The 22,108-nt window shown below is 47.9% G+C and overlaps 1 protein-coding gene across 3 annotated transcripts; it reads right to left on the bottom strand.

Moving 5' to 3' along the window:
• Positions 1-2,290: 2,290 nt before the first annotated feature.
• LUZP1 (leucine zipper protein 1) lies at positions 2,291-21,632 on the bottom strand. 3 transcript variants are annotated; one of them, XM_065650348.1, is made up of 6 exons: positions 21,544-21,620; positions 20,752-20,888; positions 7,575-10,742; positions 5,199-5,363; positions 4,578-4,664; positions 2,291-4,493 (listed from the first exon to the last, which is right to left on the bottom strand). In XM_065650348.1, exons 3-5 carry the CDS (start codon positions 10,644-10,646, stop codon positions 4,626-4,628), a joined length of 3,276 nt encoding a protein of 1,091 aa, XP_065506420.1. In that variant the 5' UTR covers positions 10,647-10,742; positions 20,752-20,888; positions 21,544-21,620; the 3' UTR covers positions 2,291-4,493; positions 4,578-4,625. The 3 variants fall into 3 exon arrangements, with proteins under 3 accessions (XP_065506420.1, XP_065506418.1, XP_065506419.1); XM_065650346.1 differs by having other exon boundaries at positions 2,291-4,664; XM_065650347.1 differs by lacking the exon at positions 20,752-20,888 and having other exon boundaries at positions 2,291-4,664; positions 21,544-21,632.
• Positions 21,633-22,108: the final 476 nt, after the last annotated feature.

The following is a 22,108-nucleotide window of genomic DNA, read 5'->3' as shown; positions in this document are numbered from 1 at the left end:
CCGGGGTGCTTCAGTTTCTTTTAATTATGAATCTTTTTCTAGGTCTCTTGCTATATTTCTAAAAATGTTCAGCTGAGGGTACTACGGTCAACAAGGTGCTCCGAGTTTGGTAGCCATGAAGTGGCTCCATAAAGCGAGGTGACTGAACTTAATCCGTACACTTCAGATTCTTTTTAAAGCTGGTGATAATTCCGTGAGTTACTTTTCCCTAAAAAAATGTTTTAACAAAAGAGAATTAGATGCCATGGGCTGGTTTATTTTCATGTTTGCTGCTTTTGCCAATGATTATTTTTTGTAGTTCCTCAGGCAAATATTGTCTGGTTCAGTACACACTTCATAAAATAACATGCGAAAAAAATAAAAGAGCAGTGGGGTGACTTGTTCACAAGCTGAAGAAATCAACTTGTCATGTTCACACTGAGGTGGACTCATGATGTCCCTGTGTCCAAATAGTTTCAGGATCTTTGAGTCTTAATTAGGGCTTTGAGATCTGGTAATGCAGGACCTACATCCAAATAGGTCTTACTAGTAGGTGGCCAAATGTGCCATACTGACACATCTCAGGTATTGTTTGTTTATATATATATATATATATATATATATATATAAAAAATTATATACAGGCAGCTCAAGGACCTTCTGGAGATGTTTTCAGCCACTGTCCACTGTTATGGGACAGAAATGTCTCCAATCTCAAGTCAATGTTAGAACTGACATTTGGACAACATCCTCCTGTCGTTAGTAATTTTTCCTCACTCATGGAATTGCATCTTCCCTTCTGAATAACATGTAAGGAAGGGATGATGATTAAGCCTTCACCTCCCTCTGGTTGTCACATTCTATTTCATTGTTCACCCTGTGCAATCCCAGCGTTGCTGGATGCACCACAGGAGCATCCTGGATGGGAGCTTGGCTTCAACTTGATGTCTAAGCCAGGCTTAGTTCTATTATTGCTGGGAGGATGTTGGTTTATTCTTCACGTTTGTGGTGTAGAGAGGTGATGGGTCATGGTCTGTGAAGAGAAGCCACATGATGGATGGAGCTGAGCTGGTGCAGATGGGTCCAGGGAAGCCTTGGACCAAGTTGGGTGAGCTCTGCAACAGCAAAGAGAAAACAGAGGCGATGCCTTTAGGGACTGAAAGGTCTGTGTGTCCTTAGACCTTGTTCCTGTGACCTGATGACAGCTGAACAGAATTCCAGTTCAAGTTGGACGCAGAGCTTGAAAATAACTTTGTACGTCCATCCACGCAACACGAGGGTTACTTGAATTCACCCAAGCGAGTAGATGTGACTGGTCCAAAAGAACAGGTCAAAAAGGGCCTCAGATAAAAGAGAAGTTTTGTGGCTAAGGAGGATGCTGGTGGGGAGCCCGGCCTCAAATCACAAACACGGAGAAGAACCACCCCGTGGTTCGTGCTTAAGGTGTTAGCAGGGGAGAGACTCGGAGCTGATGTGGAAACTATGGCCAATAACTCTTCACTACACATTTACAGATCTTTGCTGCCCTTGCCAAACCAGACACGGCAGCTACAATAATGGTTAAGAGGTGCAGAACCACCTCCTGAGGGACGTTCAGTAGCTGCCTTAGTGAACTGGAATAGAAGGGGCTTTCAGCTAAGCCAAAAGTTGCTTTTCTTAGACAAATATTTAACGGGGGAATGTTTGTAAGACTTTATCTCTAATGAGCTCTACCCTGGGAGCAGCCACTGAAGCTAGTGGCTCCTAAAATGTATTTAAAATCTATTTAACAGAGCTTCTGGAAATGCATCCAGTTGTTCAAATAGAATAAACTAGATATAAGGAAAACAGCTTTGAAGTGTGGTGCCCAGGGCCCCTTACAAGGCGATGTACGTGGTTATAGTCTCCGGGGCTCGGGTGTTAATCACACCTGCGTATTGCAAAAATACCACATCACCAATGTGTAAAAAGAGAAGAGTTTTTATTGGTTACATACTGCAGAGCTGACAGCATTCGAGTCGGGAGAGACATGCAGATAAGTGTGTGTGTTTCAATTTGGCATGCAGAATAAGGAGGTTGAGCACCATCTGTATCCTGGGGAGGAATGAGCTGGTTTCCCTCTGTGAGCGTGTCGAGAGGGTGAACAGTGCTGAGAGCTCTAAGAGTTTTAGGGAAATAGGCAATACTGGAAAATTCGCTTAACTTGGATGAGTCTGTGATTACGAAAAGATTTCTTGCATTATTTGTCTTCTATTTCTTGCATTATTTGTCTTCTATTTCTTGCATTATTTGTCTTCTAACTAAGCTGCCCCAGCCCAAATATATGTCTGCAAAAATACAAAAAAAAAAAAAAAAAAAAAGATTTATTGTCTTAAAAATACATTCCGTGCAGCCTGGAGCGTTCCCTCCCCAAGGCAGGAGATCCTTTGGGTCCTTCGATTACCGACCATCTGCAAACAATGGCTTCGTGTTTCATCGCGTGCGGAGCTTTGACCGCTCCATGATGTGCAAGAGATGATGTCGACTGTTCTGGAGGTGACACCGACGTGACTATTGCTTCGATCCGGAGCGAGGACATTGCTCAAGTGTCTCTTGAAGCACCAAGGACCAGCCGCTCCGTTTCCTCTGTACACTAAATACATTTACAGCTTTGGAATTACTCAACGCTCGGCCTTGCAGCGTCATCAAGCCCGCTGAAAAGCCTGTTATATTTATATGCTAAAATTACAAATACTTCGATGATGGCAATATTTACACATAGACTCTATTTTACAGCCGTTCAAAAATGTGCAATTTGAGTCAAACACATCGTGTTTCCTGAAGTCATTGCTATAAGTTCAATAATACAATCAGCTCCTATTGCACTCGTGGTTAGAGGACGTGGCCCCTTTCTATTTTTAAGGAGGGTTTTCTTTCTCAGTTGTGGTGAAAACAACCCAGTGTGGTCACTGAGTGACATCTGTGTTCATTTATTTTACAAGTAGTGAGACAGTCTAGAGAGTTCAAGGTAAAATATTGAACAAAGGACCAAGGCAGCTGGAAAAAGGAGAAATGATGATGATTCCACCACCTGTGAGAAGCACCTGAGGAGACACGGGATTGCAGTGTCGGCATCAGGTTGAAAACCGATGGGGAAGCCAGAGTTTTAGTTTGGATTTTGAGTTTAAAAACTTCTCCCATTACACTTCAGGGTAATTCATCCCCTTGCCATGTTGTGAGCTGGTAACAGATAGCAGGTGATATAATTTAATATAATTTAAGATTATCTGAGCTGCCACTTAGTACTGATTTAAAAGCGTTATCTTTTTTATCTTGTTACACGAATCGATGCTTACACATAGCATGAAATATAAAAGAATAAAATGAAGAGTTAAAAATATAAATTTGGGAAACCATCTAAAAATTGCAAAAGGAAATGCTTTTTTCTTAAAAATAATATTTCCCTTCCTCCAAACAAACAAAAAAAAAATCATTTAATTAAAACACTTCTTATATAAATGTTTTCATAGATATTTTCCAACCAGCTGTTTTGTTTTGTTTTTAATTCATTTGCCTCTCAGAATCGAGGCGGATAATTCCCAGGCGTGCACTGTGGCCAGACAGACGGGCGCTGCTGCGGTGGGCGAGATGTGGGGACACGCGTGGGCTGCGACAGCTGCTCCTGCAGCACCTCCCAAGCAGACAAGGGACCTTTTCCCTCCTGCAGCATCGTCCTTGGGCCTGTGGGCACCAACAGGACAACGTACCTGTGGATTTGGAGCAGCCGCTGACCACACCTGGATCCCACACGTGGGGGATGTGCTGCTCCTAAAAAGGGGACAGACCAAGATTGTGTCCAGCCTATTTTTGGAAGGAACAAGGACATTCTGCTTGTCTGCAGAGCGTGATGGACATGAAGCTTCAGGTGAAGTCAGGAGGAGGTTTCACTGCCGCTGGTTCAGCTCAGAAGGTGACTTCTCGGTGCAAGATCTCAGCTGGTGACGAGCAGGTCATGCAAAGCTTGTCATGGAGACTGATGGCGATAAGGAAAAAAAACTGCTTCTTTACAACATTTTCTGCTCTCCTTAATGTGTAAATCAACCGGGGGGGTGGTTTTGTCCTGCCTAGACACAGAGGGTGTGAGGAACATGGGGACTGAGATAACCACAACCGAAGCCAACAAGAAGAAAGCAAATGCTCCCTAGGAACCGGCAGAGCCTGACAGAGCCCAACAGAGCTCAACAAAGCCCAACAGGGACCCGAGAAAGCCTGACAGAGCCCAACAGACCTTGACAAGGCCTGACAGGGGCTGTCCTGGGCGGGTGAGCCGTAGTCACAGGGATCTTGTCTAAATGCAAGTGATTAACAAGAAGTTCTCTCTTGTCCAGGGAGTTCCATCGTCCCCAGTGGCTACGGTTTCCATATGGAGACAGACCTGTTGTCCTACGGAGATTGCAGGTACAGAGATGAGAAGTGGGTCCCCTGAGCAAAGTCTCTGCAGCTGCCTCTTCAGCAATGAATGAAGAAAAAGAATTCACTGGGAAAGCTCCTGTACCCTGCAAATCGCATTAGGAAACTGGTTTCAGCCTCTGGAGAGGGTACAAACAGGCGTGACACCCGTGAGCGTGGTACTATCCCACCTCGTGCTCCACTGTGCAGTGTGTTCGTTGAGTGGAAGGGAACACAGCTCATCTCCGAGATGTTGTCCGGCAGGCACGGGAAGGACCCTGTAAGACACAAATCCACAGCATCACAGACTGGCCAGAACCTGCAGCTGCCTCTGGCAGCAGTTTCGCTCTGGGGAAGAGCATCACAATTGCCTTAGGGAGCCAGGTACAGGGGTCTGCCTCTGGCCAGCTGAATATAACCGCGTGGCAACTCTCAGTGACCACCCAGAGCATCGCTGTGATGTGTCCTTCCTCAGCTACCAACAGGGACAATGTCAGTTCACTGCTCTCTGCTGCAAACACCACCTGTCTCTAAATGCCCATTAGCCAGGACTGTGTCCCTCTGGGCTCTTAATTTTGTGCAACTCCACCAAGAGCTGTGACTCTGTAGGGCTCTCAGCTGCCCTACAAGTTTAGAACAGAAAAATAAGGTAGAATAACTTACCAAGGCGATAGAGCGGACACTGTAAAACCTCTTAAAAGGTTTACATGCATTTGGACAAGTTCTCTGAATTACGTTACTGGGAGGTCAGTTCCGATACTGGATTCTTGCACCCTAACTCTCTTTTCTGAATGGCCCTTGCACTCACGTACCTGCTCGTCCGCCTGCAGACCCAGCGGGGCGTGGGGGGTGGATTCGGGGTCTGGCAGCTCCGTTTTCGCTGCTGCTCTTCTCCCTAGCGTGTCAACCTGTGAGAGGCGCTCAGAAGAGCCGGACTGTTTTCTTCTGGAACTGGGCACAGCGTCTTTGCCTTCATCCTGCGCAAAGGAAAACAGAGGGTTGTAAGTTGGTGACTTACACAGTTGGTGACTATGAAGGGGCCTGGCATAGTACTGCGTTTTTAGTCCTGGCTTTGCAGTGCGAGGTGCTGACTTGAGGCTCTTTCACAAAGGCCACCAGGCCAGCTCTGGCATGTCCTCACTCCTGTGCTATTTCATAAAGAGTTTAGTGACTGAAGCAGTTTCTTAAAAATATTAACTCTGAGTTTTAACCACCACAGCAACCTGAATCTCCCATCTTCTTGGCAATGAGGATACAATGTGGCCGTGTTCTACACTGTTCTCCTGTTTTGGCGGCTAAATGCCACTTTTAAACTTACTAATTTTTTCTTGAATGTTTGCAGAGTCATTTACGGATCATACCCTGGGACTCAGATGCCTTAGGGCTGGTCAGGGCACTCGTGTCTTCTCCTGAGCAGCACCTTGGTGAACAGGGCTCCCACCGGGACCTCCACCCAACTGTGGGCCAGAGATAACCAGGCTGCTCATTAAAGTGAGGTGGTAATTTTAATTTAATGAATGGCAGTCATCTTAATGGACCCAGATAACACAGCAAGGGATGGGCACCTCTGTATTTCTCATAGTCATTGTCTTTGGAGATGAAGCCCCTGGATGAGCACATGGATGCTCCGTCCCCTTGGGCCTCTGACGGTGTCAGTCTCGTCTCTGCTGCCAAGCAGCACGAATTTATGACTCTCAGCCCAGACACATGGTCTCAAAGAGGTGACGGCACCCCAAAGGACAACCAGCTGGTCACAGACAAGCACCTGGGAAGTTGCTCTGACCCCCAGGATTCACACAAAACTGAACGGAACCTTTGGAGAAAGTCACTGAGGTCCAAGGGAAGATGACAGCAGTGATGTGGTGTTGCTGGCTGCTTAAGTAGAACCTTACATGGAGTCAGCAAGGGTGAAACAGTGATGGATGAACTTTCTCCTAAGCAGAGAAGGGGTGAGAGGCAGCAGAGCCCTGGATACTGTCAGGGAGACTCTTTCCATGAGACCCATCCACCGTACGAGGGTACACACACCCTGCCGAGAGTATTCCAAGGAGGAGAGGAAGATGTACTTCAGCAAAACCAGCACAAGCCCTGTATTTCCCAAACAGAATTCCTAAGGGAAGCTCAGGCTTTGGACAGTGGAGCTGGGAAGAGGTGACAGTGAAGCCTTCACAGAAAAGCTGAATGAGCAAAGTTACCACAGGGTGGTGTCGAGGTTTTTGCCAGAGAAACGACTGCATCTTTAACTGAAACACAGATCCTGGCAGAAACAGATTGCCTGTGATATGATGCACAGTATAAGCCTGAAGATTATACACTTCAGAGGCAGATTCCTTTTTTTTTCCCCAAGAGCCTATGCAATAATTTGAGCTGTCCAAATACACAAAATTTGGTGTATCGTCTGTGCACCTGCAGTCTTTCAGAGTAACTTGTACACAGGTTATAAGTTCCTTGTTTACAAGCTAAAACTACACCTTATTTACGACCAAGAATTCAGTTTTGTGACTATGTGGCATCAGGGTGATTTTATTTTGAAGTGTGATGCGGAGAGATACCTACTCGATACTCAACAGCCCTGTGTGAATCAACCACACGGTCACTTTCCTGCCCGCTTGTCGCTGCAGACACAGGGAGGTTGGACGTGAGGAAAAGGTTCTTCACCCAGAGGGTGCTGGACACTGGAACAGGCTCCCCGGGGATTCTGTGAGCTGTTCAGGAGGTGCCTGGGAAGTACTTCCAGAGCAGAATCCAGCTCTGGGCTTTGGTTTCACATGGAGCTCTTACCAAAAGGAGCTTTATCTCCACAGCTGCTGTTAGAGCTACAGCTCTACCTGAGGCACAACCCTATTAAAATCAGCTTGTTTCCATCATTTTTTCATTACTACGCCAAGCTGACAGTGCCACGCAACACTGCTCTAAAAAGCAAACCATGTCCTACGTAACCTGTGAGTATGTCTTCTCCAATCTCGGCAAGAACAAACACTACTATATAGTTATTCATATGGTGTTACGAGACCCAAGCAGATGGATCTCACTTCAAGAAGTCTAATTTGGGTACCGCACATATGAGATGCTCTGCTGAAGACAGCACGATCTGGGGGAGGGCAGCGCTTCGGAAATAAACTGCAAGGATTTCAAATCAGGCAACTTTCATCAACTGAAAACCCAGGATTTTAACATGGGATACTTACGGGCAGCGTGTTCCGGTGCCAAGCAGAACCCGCCACGGGATCACTCGCGCAGCTCCTGCGCGTGAGCAGCTCGGACGCACTTAAGTTACTTTTGGTCCTTCGGGCCCCCAGTTCGGGGGCGCTGCCGGAATCAGCCGTGGTCCTCGCTGGGCTCTGCTCCACCGAGTTCGTCCTCGCGCTGCTCCTTTCCATTTCTGAGAGGTCCACTGAGGACCTACACATGTTTGTAGCACTGGAAACCGCGCTTTTGGTTTGAGAGTCCTCCAGGGAATGTAAGCCTTGTCTTGTCCTCCAGGAGCTTCTCACAGTGACGTGTTTCGCGTCAGGTGAAGCTGCATCCGAAGGCCCGTGGCTCTTCCAGCTGATTGTCTCCGAAGGCAGCTCGCTGTTCCTCTCCACGAGCTCAGAAGTCTTTATCACAATGCTGCTCCTGGAGATCACCGTCTCTGCTTTACTCCTCGGTGCCGCCTCGCCACTTCTGTCTGTCTCGGATAATTTCAGAGCACTTCTATTAATTGATATCTCAAAAGGTGTGGGGTGATTGTTTGTTACTGGCGAAGGCTCATTTGGAGCGACTCTGATGTTGCTGGTGGTAACGTGCCGTTCCTTTGCTGATATGTCGGCGCTGCTCCTTGGAGCTGTTGGCTCAGAAGGGAAGATGGTGATGCTGCTTGTCATTTTATTTGTTGCCGTTTTAAAAACAGACTTCTGCTTTTCTGACTCAGCCTCAGGAACAGCCCCTCCCATCACTGCCTTCATATCCTTTTCAACAATCGCAGGTTTAATGACAGCTTTTGATCTCAGAGCTTCTCTTGGGCTGAATGACCTTCTGGATTTAAATCCTCCAGTGCTGGCATCAGATGGTTTTATACACTTGGTGGAGTCTTCATCATTTGCAGTGTTTCCATCATTTTCAAAAAGCGATGCTCTAAAAACTCCCCTGGAATTGGAGAACTGCTTGGAACTGACTTTCTTCCTTGTCTCAAAATCTGACTGAGCGGTTATTTTTTTGCTGCTTCCTGATTCTTCATCTGAATTGGGTTTTTCCTCGTTACTCTGGATGGTTTTGGAGTCTGTCTTCAAGCCAGAATTTACATGATTCATCGCTGAAGACTGCTCCGTGCCTTCTTTACCAAGACCTGTGAGGATGTGCAGAATGTCCTCCTGACTTCTGGAGTGATGCGAACGCTTCGTTAACGTCGAAGGCTTCGCGCTTTCGAGTGACGCATCCGCAGATTCTTTTTCCTGGGAGATTATTGCTCTTTTCGCCCTCCCCTCCGAGGGCTGTCTGTGTGACGCCACAAAAGCGCTCGCAGTCTCTGCTTTAGAGAGGGGGAACCTGCCGGCCGAGGCCGCGCCGTTGGCAGCGCCGTGACTCCCCCGGGCGAGCAGCACGTCCCCCGAGCACTCGCCGGCTTCTGCCTGACCTGTTTTCAGCTTCAAAGAAGCCGTCGATTCTCCTTTACCTGACTTTTCGTCCTGTGTCTCAGCACCGCTCGGGCAGCTGCCGCGGAAGCCCTGGGATGGCTTTTCAGCCTTGGATCTCAGGCCTGCGTCGCCGATGGATTTGGAAGGCGCTTTCCAAGATTTCTGCTCCTGTGCGGCGGGAGGATACCGGCTGAGGACGGACGGCTGCTCTTTGGGTCTCTTCCCCTCGCTCTGTGTGACGCCACCAGAAGAAAAAGTGGAAACTAAAGATTTCTCTTCCAGTCTTTTTGTATCTGTGTCCAAAAGGGTGGATGCACCAGATGCTCTTCCCGCTTTTCTGTTCGTTAGGCTTGGACTGGGCACCTGCTTAACCCCATGGCCGTAGCTGTCGTTACCGACACAGAGATCTCTGTTCCTCGCTCTGTCCCGGCGCTGCGGTGGCGAGAGCTCCCTCGGCTTGTGCTTGGCCAGCTCAGCCGTGACCCCTCTGTACTTGGGCCTGTCGTGCCTTCCCCTGCTGGAAAAGCCCGTATCTTCATTTTCGACCTCTCCATTCTCCAGATCTTTCTGTTTCTTTATTTGCATTTTTATTTCTTCTAGCTGACCCGCTAAGAGCTTGTTTTTATTCTGTTCGCTCAAGTAACTGTCTTGCAGGTCGTTGTTCTTGGCTCTCAGTTTTTTAAGTTCTTCTTCTAAAGATTCGAAACGTTTGATCTGAGTTTTAAGCTTCTCAATTTCTTGGGTGAGATCTTTCACTTTGTTGTCTTCCTGATTTTTATTCTTTTGATTTTCTGATTTATTCCTGGTCTCATTTTCTACATGCTTCAGGTAATCCATGCTTCCCTTCCTCCTGGTCTCCTTAGAAGGCAACACAGAAGTCAAGTCGTCTTCAATTCTCAAATCATTTCTATCCAGGAGATTATTTGATGACCTTTCTAGCAAGTTAGATGCATTTCTAGTTTGATCTGCCCTGTTCAGTTTATTGTTCTGTTCTAGTTTCTGCATTAGCTCCTGGATTATTTTTTCATTCTGCTTTTCTCTTTCATTAAAATGTTTTCTCTCCGTGATAAAGCTCAGCGCCAAGGACTTTAGTTTTTCTAACTCGCCTGTTAAGCTCTGCTCAGTTTTATCCAGCCTGTCCTCAGATGCTTCCAGTTCTTTCACTTTCACCCTAAGTATTTCTAATTCTGTAGATATCTTTTTGGTCAGGTTCTTCTCCTCGTTGAGGCTCAGACACAGCTGTGTGCAGTCGTTCTTGCTCCTCCCAAACGCCTCCTCCAGCTTCTCCAGCTCCGCCATCCTCCTCTGGAGCTGTTCGATTTGCGACTTCAGCTCTCGGGTGAGACCCTCTTCCTCCTCAAGCTTTTCTTTCATCATCCGGCAAAGCTCTTCAGCCTTCCTGATTTCCTCGTCCTTGCCCTCGATCTTCAGCACCCTTTTCCTCAGGGCCTCGACGTCGGCCAGCATGCTGGAGTTGCTGCCTTCGGCCTGAATAACCTTGTCCTGCAGGTCGAGCAGTTCATCCTCCGCTTTCTGCAGGTTTTTGGTCGCTTCCTCCAGCTCGTCGAGGCGGCGGCTGAGGCTCTGCAGTTTGAATCGCAGGTGCCGGTTCGAGGTCTCCTTGTAGCTGGTCAATTCTGCCATGTTTATTTTTTATTCCTTTCGGGTGAAAGGTGCGGTCTTCAACACCTTGCGCGTTCCTGGTACGTTCCCGTTGCTTTGAACAGAGGCGATCTCACCCTGAAAGAAAAAAAAATGCTTAAAATCAATATAAGAGCTCAGAATATAAATATTCTCACTGTATAAATTAGAATATAAACATAAATATATAATAAATACATTTATTTATAAAAATAACCACTCAGCAGACACCTCTCCTGTCAGTCTCCCGAAGATGCCTTAGAGGTGAAGAACCATAAACGAGACCTGGAAAGTAGAAAATGCAACCCCCAGCCGCTTGATGGCAACTGAGGAAGGGGTGAGCCCCATCGCCAGCCCTGGAGGGGTTTAAAAGGAGCTTAGACGAGGTTCTTAGGGACATGGGTTAGTGCTGGGGTCAGGTTATGGCTGGACTCGATGATCCTGAGCTCACGGGTCATGAAGAGCAGAAGAGTCACTTGGGACTGAGTCACTGATCTCTGTGGATGTCACAGGCTGCTCAGAGAACACGATTTAGGAGGAAACACTCAAACATTCGAATGAAGCAGAAAATTGAACTCGGCAATTAATTGCATGAATGCATGACTAATGGTGTTCCCCAGGGGCTGATGATGGTTTAATGTCTTTATTAACGACAGAGATGATGGGATGGAGCCAGTTCGTGGATGATCCTGGACTGGGAGGTGGGGGGAAGCATGGTTGATACAAAAGAGGCTCAATCTAATTAGCTGAAAAAGGAGGAGATGTAAAGCAACATCTACAAACACATACGTTGAGAGAAAGTATCCATGAGAAGTCTTCTAGCAGAAGGCCCTTTAACTTTTGGCACAGCCAGAACTAACCCCAGTGCTCGGAAACAACCTAAACCAATCAGTATTACAAATAAAGTGCACATTTGTAAGATTGAGGGGAATTGGCCAATATAAAATATTATCTTAGACGTAGTGACTGCTTAAGCTGGTCATGCTTGGACCAGAGGCCTCCAGGGGTAGTTCTAACATCAATGACTCCGGCTGGTCACGACTGTTCTTCTCCAGTCTGTCACCGGCATCAAATCAGAGGGAACGGAGCAGGATTCAAACATCTGAGTCACTGACAAAGTGAGATCAAAGACTCTGAAGGGCCGTATCCTGGAAACACTTGAAAAAATGCCCTTCTGATGAGACATGTAGGAAGCCCAGGGAATCTCAAACTATCTGTTATTCAAGACAAATATCGAGGCAAAATGTGTGGCCAGTAAATACCCACAGGGAGAAAAGATTTTTGTCTGTTCTAAAAGGTTCTTAATTAGAGCACATTAAGCCAAAACCCAGTTTCACAAGAGAAAAATGTGGCACAGAATTTAACCCATTCAAAGTAGTAACTTACTAACAAACACTTCAGAGAATTTACCAGGATTCACTATTTAAATGACTCATTCTGATTCTCCTTTTCCACATGGATGTCATTGAGTTTTCTGGTCTTCCTCAATAAGTGCATGTACATCCTAACTTTATTTATATTTATCATCATCAATTGCATCCTCCCAGTTTAATACAGGTTGTGTTTCAGGGCTTTTGTGACTTTGTGTGGTTTTGGCCGTGTTAAATAGCTGTGAGAGTTCAGTATCTGGCAGATTCATAACTCTCCATCACTCTCCATGTTCTTAAATTTATTATTTTTCCTGCACACACAGTTTTGTTCACCAGTATGTACAGTTTTACAGAAACAGTCACTTTTTATTAATTTCTTCTGCTCCAGAAGTTGCAGGGGAGGCGACTGTCCGTGCGTACACCTGGGACCACTCCCTGCACCTCCCTCAACGTTAGGCTGAGCTTAGATCCTCCCTGGTCTATTTTCTGCTAAATCACTGCTCAGAATACCTGTGGGAACCGTATTTTTGCACCGAGCGCAGTGTTTGCGCACACCTGGGGAAACGGAGCCTCGGGCAATGTGGTCTTAATTAAAGGGCTTCTGGTGTCGCACACGTGTGCAGGGCAGCGTGAACACGCCGAGCTCGAAGGCAGCGACGCTGCTGACGGTTCGCGCCGGGATCGGAGCTCGGCGTGGCGAGAGCACCCACGGGACTCTGCTCCCCGCCCCAGGGGGGAGCCCAGCGTGCCGTCCTTCATCTGGAAACCACCATTTTTCTGCCATTTGTATAAAGGACGCGAGTGTCACAAATAGCAGCAGATGAGGACACTGGGGCCAGACTCTAAGCTAAAGAGAGAAGGAAAGTTTTTCTTAATTTGATTTTACCTTATACGAGCTCCTTCCAGCACCTGTGTCTTGACCCCATGCGATGCTACGTAGTCGTGGGATCAGGAGAAAAATACTCCAGGAAAAAAAAAAAAGGGTAGAAAACAAGATATCCAGACTAAATAAGAGCCACTATGTGTCATCAACCCAACATGCCACCTGCAGGCACGTAACGATGTCCTGGGGCAGCTGAAGAAACACAGACAATGTGTTTAGTGGGAAAGGGACACCATGGCCCCACTGAACACAAGGGCAAAATGCCCAGTGACTTTTAGGGATGTCTGTTTTGGGGGATGAACAGTCTCAGCAACGTCTGCATCTCACGGGAGAGGAAATTCTCGAAGTTAGAACAAGCTCAACAATTTGGAAGCGGTTTGAGTATTGACTAACACAACGCTAGACTGGAGACACGTGAAATGATGAGACAGCGGCCAAAAATAACCACAGTGGCCACGATGTTCAAGGAGACTAAAACAAAGACACCGAAGAGCATTTGCAGCAACGTGGGACACTGCAGCAGGCTCCGCAGATGGTCACCGAGTCACACCGACCCTAAACCAACACTCCCGGCACCCACCAGACTCCTCGGTGTTGCTCCTGACGTTACAAAAGGAACTGGAGCTCTTGATCAGAAATGGATTGATGTTTTTAAATCCCCTCAGCACACTACTCCTATCTGCCAGGTATCAAAAAATGTCTTGCACATACAGCGGACAAGTTACCTATTTGACAAGCTCCACGTTTCAAGACAAATGCCCCATCCTGCACTGGAATCAAAGCTGAGGACGACAATTTTCTCCTCTGACATGGTGTCCCATGCTGTGACTTGCACCGTCCTCAGGACCAGATTTCACTGTCACGTTTGATTTCACAAACACTATAGCGAGTCGCAAACTTGGCAGCGTCCTGCGGATGGCATGGGAAAAGCATCCCCTGCTCAGTGGTGCCTTTGTAATATCGAATATTCACCCCTCCATCTCTGCCTCCTTCCCAACTACTGCTCAGTCCTGAGTGCTGCGGGTTTCTGGCTTGTCCATCTCACATGTGGGTTCATAAAGCAGCACGAAGACAAATACACAGAAGAAAAATCTCTCAAGGTCATACATCCAGGGACAGGGACTCACTCCGAGCTCAGCAAGTCTTTGAGCCAGAACTTGGAGGTTGTCAGAATCCCCCACTGTCCACATTCTCCTTCTGAGACTCCATTTCCAGCTGTTGCTGGAGATGGGATACGGGGCAGATAAACCTTTGCTCTCATCCAGCAGAGCTCTCATCATCTTCTTGGGCTCTTGTCTTGTCCCATCTCAAACACCAATGAGTTTCAAGTACTCATAACCATCTCTGAATCCTTTTGCTCACTGGGCATAGGCAGCTTGAAGCTTCACATTCTTCCTCTTACTGGGGCACCGACACATCCCTGTTGGCATTAAAATTACAGAGTATTGAACATTCCTCCTTCAAAAGCCCTCCCAAAAAAATGAGCTCACGGACCCAGCTGCACATAAAACTGGTTATTCTTGCAACTTTCTACCTGGAGGAACTCAAGCAATGATATTTTAAGTTTGAAAACTTACTCTGACGAAAACACAAGTTCCCTCGCTTGTGTTGCAGTTTGGATTCCTACACTTGGCCCTCATCAGGGAAATGATAGATGACGTTCAGTGTAGATCAGCATTAAGTTACAGACGCGGGAAAAAACACACCCTAACTTTACATGTAAAATAACAAGCCTCCAGCTTACTGCAACTGTTGAGGAAAATAAAAGCTCATTGTTCTACAGTGGGCAAAAACCAAGTCTAAGAGTATGAGTTACTAGGAAATAATCTGCTGCCAGCTAGAAAAAATACGCAATAAAGACGGTCAAGAGTATGATTCCTGCAGAGGAAACTACTGACAAATGAGAACTATTTAAGCTGGAAAAAATAAATTATTCAGGAGGAATGTGACAGATCTATAAAATTACGAGTAGTCTGGAGAAGAGGGATATGATAAAATGTTCGCTGTCTCTGCAGTCACAGTGAACAAGGAGAGACGCTGCTGCTCATGACATGCGGATAAACTGCTGGACTCTGCAGGTGCTAAAAGTTTCCATGGGCAAACAGATAAAGTATCACCAGAGATGTCTTTTGAGGGTTAGTAAATCCACAGAAGCCACTTCCAGCTCTGTGCCGCAAGGGCCCGGAGGCTGGGAGAGCACGCAGGAGTTACTTACCACAGGTTCTCCCTGTTTTTACCCTAAGGCTCTGTTCTTAGCCACTGCAAAAACACTGGGCTAGATACGCTTGTGGTCTGATCCAGGAAAAACGGGCTTGGGTAGGAAAGTCAAGCCCAGCTTATAATCACAAGAGGAGGAAAAGATCTGTTCTGCTAGATCCTGAAACCAGGATTATGACAGAGATGGAAACCACGGATGGTGGCTCTTCACGGTCAGGTCTCTGCCCTCTCTGGCAGGCCAGGCAAAGCAGCAGCTGCGCTTTGCTTTACGACTTGGACCAGGTGTAAAAGCCTTGGATCCCACCTTGCACAAGAGCATGGCTTAACAGTAAAGGCTGAAGAACAGGCTCGTCTCATCCGCACGTCCGCCTCACGTGCCGAGCAAAGAAGCCAAAGCAAACCCAGCACCCGGGTCTGCCAGTGAATCTTCTGCTCCTCAAGCTGACACAAGAGGCGACACCGGCGACCTGGTCCCGTTCTTGGTGGTTTAAATACCAAGGGGACCACGCGTGGCCAGACAACTTGAGTTCCGCACTTGCTTCTGTGGAGTTTAGCATTTAAGAAGAGCTTTGACTCCACACTTGGAGGCCCTGCAAGGAGGCAGCAACACGTCATTTCACCAAGGGGCTTGTGTCACAACCCAAGACAAAACTGTCAACAGGTTATTTAACAACCTCGTTTGCCTTTTTTTTTTTTTTCTAAAGTAGGTAGTTTTGTGCCAGCCTCAATGAACAAGACCCTGCTCTTCCTCAAGAGCGACATCTAATCCTGCTCACTAGCCTAAACTCTGATTAAAGGAGACTGATCCCAGGTTAGGGAGGTTCTTGTTTCCACAACCAATCCGAAGGCAGAGTCTGAAGTATGAAAAACGTAAGTTTGTGAAAAATGTAGAAAGAATTTGGACATTCAATTTATAGCTCTGCCAGTAATTACTTTAACCCTTGTAAAAATGAGTAACACTGAATAGCTGAAGAAGCAGAAGACATAAGGTATTTTGACCTGAATTTAAAATGATCATTCAGATTTTAAACAAATGTCTGAAATTTAATTTTTCATGAATCTTTACTAATAGCCCTTTAATGCAATAATCCTCAGCAGACATCTAGGACTAATTACTCTGATAAAATTCAATATTCAAGCATAAGCCTAGTTTTAACCATTTGCTTGTACATCCACTTTATAAACCATTAGCATTGCAATCCACCCACTGAACACAACAGCCCTTCAACTACACAGAAACATTATCATCAAAATCCCCCAAACCAGTAGAAATTTTACCCCGAGTCTCTGGAAAGTTGCTTTTGATGGGGGGAACCCTCCTCAGGGAACGCTGCTGTTTCCTTTGGCTCATCTGTGAGAAGCTTGACACCCGACACAGCCTCCCCGATGCAAATTCAACACTCGCCCTCCTTAGTGCTGATGCAGAAGGTAAAATTGCATTCCCCCCCCTTCAGCTTCGGAATATATCTTTTTTGTTTGCTAGCAAATGCAAAGCCAAATAAAAGGAGGGATTCAGGAGCTTGTGTCACTCTCTCAAATGTGATTTCTTCAATGGAGACTCCAACAGAAGTCTTTTGTGCTCAGTTTATTGCTGAAAATACCCTCAGGTAACAAAAAAGTAAATAAAACAACTTTTATGAGCAGATCACAGCCTGGATCTTTGAAGGAATAAGAGAGCATGCTTCTAGCTGTGGGGACTTACAAACATTAACCTCTCAATTAACACTCTGTGGACAAGGGGAGGCTCTGAAACAAGCTGCCAGGATGGTGTCATGACACTACGCAGACCCAAGCCTAAGCCTAAGGCTGCTCTGAGGGAAGACTCGGTGCTCTCCACACATTAGAGGTCCAAGGTCTGGTCATCACCAGCTTCAAAGTTCATCCAGCTCCTACCAGCCTCTTGTCCGCAGAGCATGCAAGGATTAGAGAAGCCAACCCAACTTGTTACTACAACGGGAAAACTGTTCAAAATTCTCAGTTTCACGCTGCTAGAAAACCAAAAATATTGAAATACCCTATAGACATAATTCTCCTGGGCTGCCTGCATTTAAGTCTACTGGTATCTAATGGACAACAGACAACAGGTAACTCTGGACAGAAGACAGACAAGTTCAAGACACTAATAAGGAAATCTGCAGGCGTAACGCCAAGCATTAATTTATCTGAATCCCATCCTAAAGGATGATCAGAGCCAAGAGGGCACATGCTTTTCTCACAGCACATTTAAGAAGCAGAGAGTGAAAAATAAGGCATAAATGGCAGCAGAGGGTCTCACTCCAGCACTCGGCCGGCTCCCCTCGCTCCCCCGTGCCGTTATTTATGTCCTTTCTCCCCTTGTGCTCCCCAGACTGCGGAAGGAAGGATGTTCCACAGGAAGGAAGGACTTGGCCGTACCGAGATGGGACCGCGCTGCGTCCCCCACCGGGCTGTTTCTTTCTACAGAGGAGGGGAGGAGTGGGAAACCTACATTTTGTGTCTCATCTTGGTTGCCAGTGAGAGCACGAAGTTAACACCAAGCGTCACAGAAATGATCCGAGGCTGGAGCAGCTCTGCTGGAGGACAGGCTGAGAGAGTTGGGGTGTTCAGCTGGAGAAGAGAAGCTCCAGGGAGACCTTAGTGCGGCCTTTCCGGACTTAAAAGAAGCTGATGAGAAAGATGGGGACAGACTTTTGAGCAGGGCCTGTTGCAACAGGACAAGGGGTGATAGTTTTAAACTAAAGGAGGGAGATTCAGGCCGGACATGAGGAAGAAATTGTTGCCCTTGAGGGTGGTGAGAGCCTGGCCCAGGTTGCCCAGAGAGGTGGTGGATGAACCATCCCTGGAGACATCCCAGGCCAGGCTGGACGGGGCTCTGAGCAACCTGATCTAGTTAAAGAAAGATCCACCCAACTCTCATGACATTCCAGATCCCACCTCCCCAGTACTGAGCACAGGAGAAATGCCCTGTTCCAAACTGCGCTTCTCATTGCTACACTCTGCCCAGTGAAAAAAACGCCTGAAGGCAACATGCCAAGAATTTAAGAGCAGTTTATAATACACTACAGCCAAATCTCACATAGAAGCATCAACACCCACATGTCAGACGGGATACCTTTATGCTAAGACGTTAATCACACTCAACAACACTAAAAACAACCCCAAACAGTAGCTATACAAACAGCCGAGGGAGAAGCTTCATTAGGATTTCTTGACTGCCCCAAGTTCAAATTCTCAACACTAACAGTTATTTAATATCACACAGGAATTTTTCTTCTCCAGTAAAAACATATATTCCCAAATGATTCAGGCTACCTGAGGAATTAGTGTTTTTTCAGCTCTGTTCCAGATCCTAGATCAGGAATCTCCTATTCCAGTAAATTCCACTAAGATATCGCATGTAACGACAAGTTCTGGAAGTGGTTTCATCAGATTTTTCCCTCTAAGGTAACCCGCTGCACTCCCACGTGAGGCACGGGCACCTTAAAGACACAAGCAGCTCCGAGTGCTGCAGTGAAATCAGATGATCAGCACCAGCTCAGAGCTGCTGCAGCCTCTCAGCTTCAGAAACACAACCTGCATTTTCCAAACCAACCCAACGGGGAAGCCGCAACCCGGCGCCGCAGCTTAAAACCCAGATAATGCATATAAAAGCAATTTATAGAAAAGGAGTTTTTTGAGGATGAGCGTGAAAACAAAGCCTGACAGATTCTGCTGCAGCACTGCAGCAAAATCTGCATGCACGCTCATTACGTGTCGCAGCAGAACCTGCACAACCCTGCATGACCTTCAGCTGTTCTATCTTCCTGTGAAAACAAAGGAAAATGCGACAAGTAAACGTTCAAGGTAAAGAGAAATGCGCTTGAGGTGCAGCCTGACACATGAGCCCCGAGCTTCGGGGTTTTGTAATATTAACCACCAAAGCCAGGGCTGAGAAAGCCTCAGTTCTCACCTCCTCCCGCTGCTCTGCTTTTTCAGAGGGCACATTCAGGGATGTGCGCCTGGTCTTGGCCACAACGCTGTTTGCAGGGCGTCCAAATGAAATCTGTCCTGCTGCTTCTGAGCCAAACAACCGCAAATCCAACCAGGGAACATGGGTTTTCACGGCAAAACAATCTTATTTATATTCACGGACACCCCACCGACCATCAAGTTTTGCCAAAAATGGCTTAAATTAATGAGTTAATCTGATACTAAGTGAGGTTTGATACTACGGCCTGGGCTGTGCAGCAGGTCAAACTATGACTTAATCTCTGACTTAAAAACCATTTAGCCAAGTAAATTCACAACTATCAATGTTTCTATGCAGGGGCTAGTCCAGATTTTAACCAATTTCAATTGTTAAAGCCTACGCTCTTCCCTTCGTGACCTGAAGGGGCAAAAGCACCACAGGTTCCTCCCAAACCAGAGCATTTTGCTGGCCCAAGTTCAATACGGCTGATCAGACCCCAGACGATACAGCTTGGAAGTTACTTTGAGAATAAGATATTTGAGGTTTGCCCAATCCAGCCAAACGGGGCCAAAAATCATCAGGACTGAATAAATACAGGCACTTTTCTGCTGAAGTCCTCGAAATGTGTGGTCTGTGCTCCTGCTGCCCAAACCTGTATTTTGGAAGCTTCGCTCCCAAGCAAATAAATGACCCGTTTTGTTCTTGGGCCTCTTGGTGTGGATCCTCACAGGTTCCATCATCAGCAGAGCTCATCCAGCTCTCATGGCAAACAGCAGTGAGGCAGGCTGGTTATTAAGTATAACATTAAAACTCGTATTTTTCTAAACACTCTCTTTCCTCCCAGGCATTCACCTTTCTGGATTGTGTTTCTATGAGAATGCAAATGTTAAGTTTGCTTTAGAAACCCTGCAAGAAAGCACCAAAACCGTCTCAGCTCTGTTTTGCAAGGAAGGAAACAGAAACCGCCTGTACGCAGCATTTATTCAGCGCTCAGGTGAGGCTGCTTGTTGCACCTGCGTATCTCACCCCACCCTGACGGGGGTTAAAGAACACAGGGCGCCTTACAACCCCTTATCTGCCGAGATTAGGGCCAAAACCCACCAAAACCTACGAAGACAAAGCCAGAGGTGCAGAAAGATCAAGGCCTGAACAGCCACGTTTTGGCGGCTGACACCCAATGCCCACCAAGTATTTGAAAACACTCGTGTTTTCTACTCCACATGTGCAGATTTAAACACTACCCAAGACAAAAAGACTGCGTGACAGGCCTTAGACTTGCGAAAATAATGTGGTCTAACGCTGTAAGGCACACTGGGACTTTAAACATCACCGTGTCTGGTAACAGCCACATTTGAGAGTATTCAACAAGGGCTATTGTTGATTACACTGCCTCACACTAAGCAAATAAATTCAGTAATTTATTCTCAGTTGGGCCGAGTTTTCAGAGCACGGAGGAGGCCGGAGGGCTGGTGAAGAGCCCACGTTGCCATCACTTATTTTGACTTCCTAGAAAGTAGGAATCGGTCAGATCGCTCCGTGCTGGAGAGAAGAAACTTTACCATTTATAGGATTCTGGGGAAGCTGAGGCCGAAGGGCTTCTCAGAGGAGCACAGCGGCAGCGCGGTCAGTTAACAGCGACCTGCCGGCTCTTGAATCCCACCACATGCAGATCAAAAGTCCCAATTAGTCGGGACGGTCACTTTAACTCACGTTTAATTGGTTTCAAGGCTTCAGATGTAGCATTGGAAGAGAACAAAAAATGCAGATTTGCGATGGAAGCGTGGTCGCCAAGGACAACAACCAAAGGTCTGGTGTCCGCCTGCTTTGCGTACCGGCACGGGGGACACCTGGCAAAGCCGAATTCAAGAAATTAAGACATTTTATTAAGAGAAAAATAAAAGTATTGCAGCACTCCAGCAACTAATTCCCTCACAACGGGGGAGCAAAGATGGGTAAAGTGATTCAGAAGGGCATCGGAAGAGCTCTTTCGAGGTCCCTTCCACTCCCTGACATTCTGTGAGGATTATATGATAAATGTGGCTGGGCTGGGGAAAGAAAGGGCGATTCAGAAAAAAAAAATAAGCGACAGGAAAGGGAGTATGTGGCTGCAGCAAGGGAAAAGAAAAAAAAAAAAGTTATTCGCAAAAATCCCGTGCTTTTACTGCCCGCAAACCTCCAAACTCCCGGCTCGGGGGCCGGCCGCAGCCCTCCCCGAGGGCAGCCCGGGCCACCGCGCCCCCCGGGCGGGCCCGCGGCCGCTCTCCCGTCAGGAAAGCGGCTGTTCCGGCCCCGTCGGAAGGAACCCGCCGGCGGCTCCACTTCCGAGCGGGAGCCGAGGCCCCAGGCGGGGGCCGGGGGGTGCGAGAGCCCCGTCCGCCGCCTCCACACCGCGGGCGACCCGCGGAGACAAAGCGGATGCCTCGAATTCCTTCCCCGCCTCGCCGGTCTTGGCGGGGCTGCCGCACCCCCCGCCCGCGCCCTCGGCGCCCACCTCTGCCTTACCTGGGCGGCGGGAGCGGCCGCGCTCCCCTCCGTCCGTTCCCGCGGACGCTCCAGCCCGGGCCGGGGCAGCCGCAGCCCGCGGGGGCTCCGCGCTGGGGCGGCGGGTGCGGGCGCTGACAATGAGGGGCGGGAACGCGGCACCGGGCGGCGCTGACGTCAGGGCGGGCGGGCGGGGGCTGCCGGCGCTCCGCGGGCCCTCCCCCGGGCTGGCAGAGGGCGGGCCGGGCGCGGCCGCCATTTGTGGGGGAGCGGGAGCCCCGTGTGAGCGCCTCGGGAACGGGCTCGGCGGGGGGGCCAGGGCGAGGCCGAGCCTGGCAGCGCTTCCCGTGAGGAAGTTTTTCCTAATGTCCAGTCTGACCCCCTGGCGCAGCTTGGGGCCGTTTCCTCTGGTCCTGGCGCTTGTTCCTGGGGAGCAGAGCCCGACCCCCCCTGGCTCCAAGCTCCTTTCAGGCAGGTCAGAGATCAGGTCTCCCCTCAGCTCCTGTTCTCCAGCTGAACCCCCAGCTCCCTCAGCCGCTCCCATCACCCTTGTGCTCCAGCCCCTCACCAGCTCCGTCGCCTCCTC

The sequence above is a fragment of the Caloenas nicobarica genome, chromosome 23, assembly GCF_036013445.1.
Source record: "Caloenas nicobarica isolate bCalNic1 chromosome 23, bCalNic1.hap1, whole genome shotgun sequence".
NCBI lineage: Eukaryota > Metazoa > Chordata > Aves > Columbiformes > Columbidae > Caloenas > Caloenas nicobarica.
The sequence above is the reverse complement of the archived record's forward strand: the minus strand, read 5'-3'. Positions and strand labels throughout refer to the sequence as shown.

Coding starts and splice junctions, on each gene's coding strand:
- LUZP1 (XM_065650347.1), bottom strand. CDS start 10,646: ATGGCAGAATTGACCAGCTACAAGGAGACCTCGAACCGGCACCTGCGA. Junction 5,364..7,574: donor GGCACCGGAACACGCTGCCC/GTAAGTATCCCA, acceptor TCCTTTGCGCAG/GATGAAGGCAAAGACGCTGT. Junction 4,665..5,198: donor GTCTGCAGGCGGACGAGCAG/GTACGTGAGTGC, acceptor TGTGTCTTACAG/GGTCCTTCCCGTGCCTGCCG.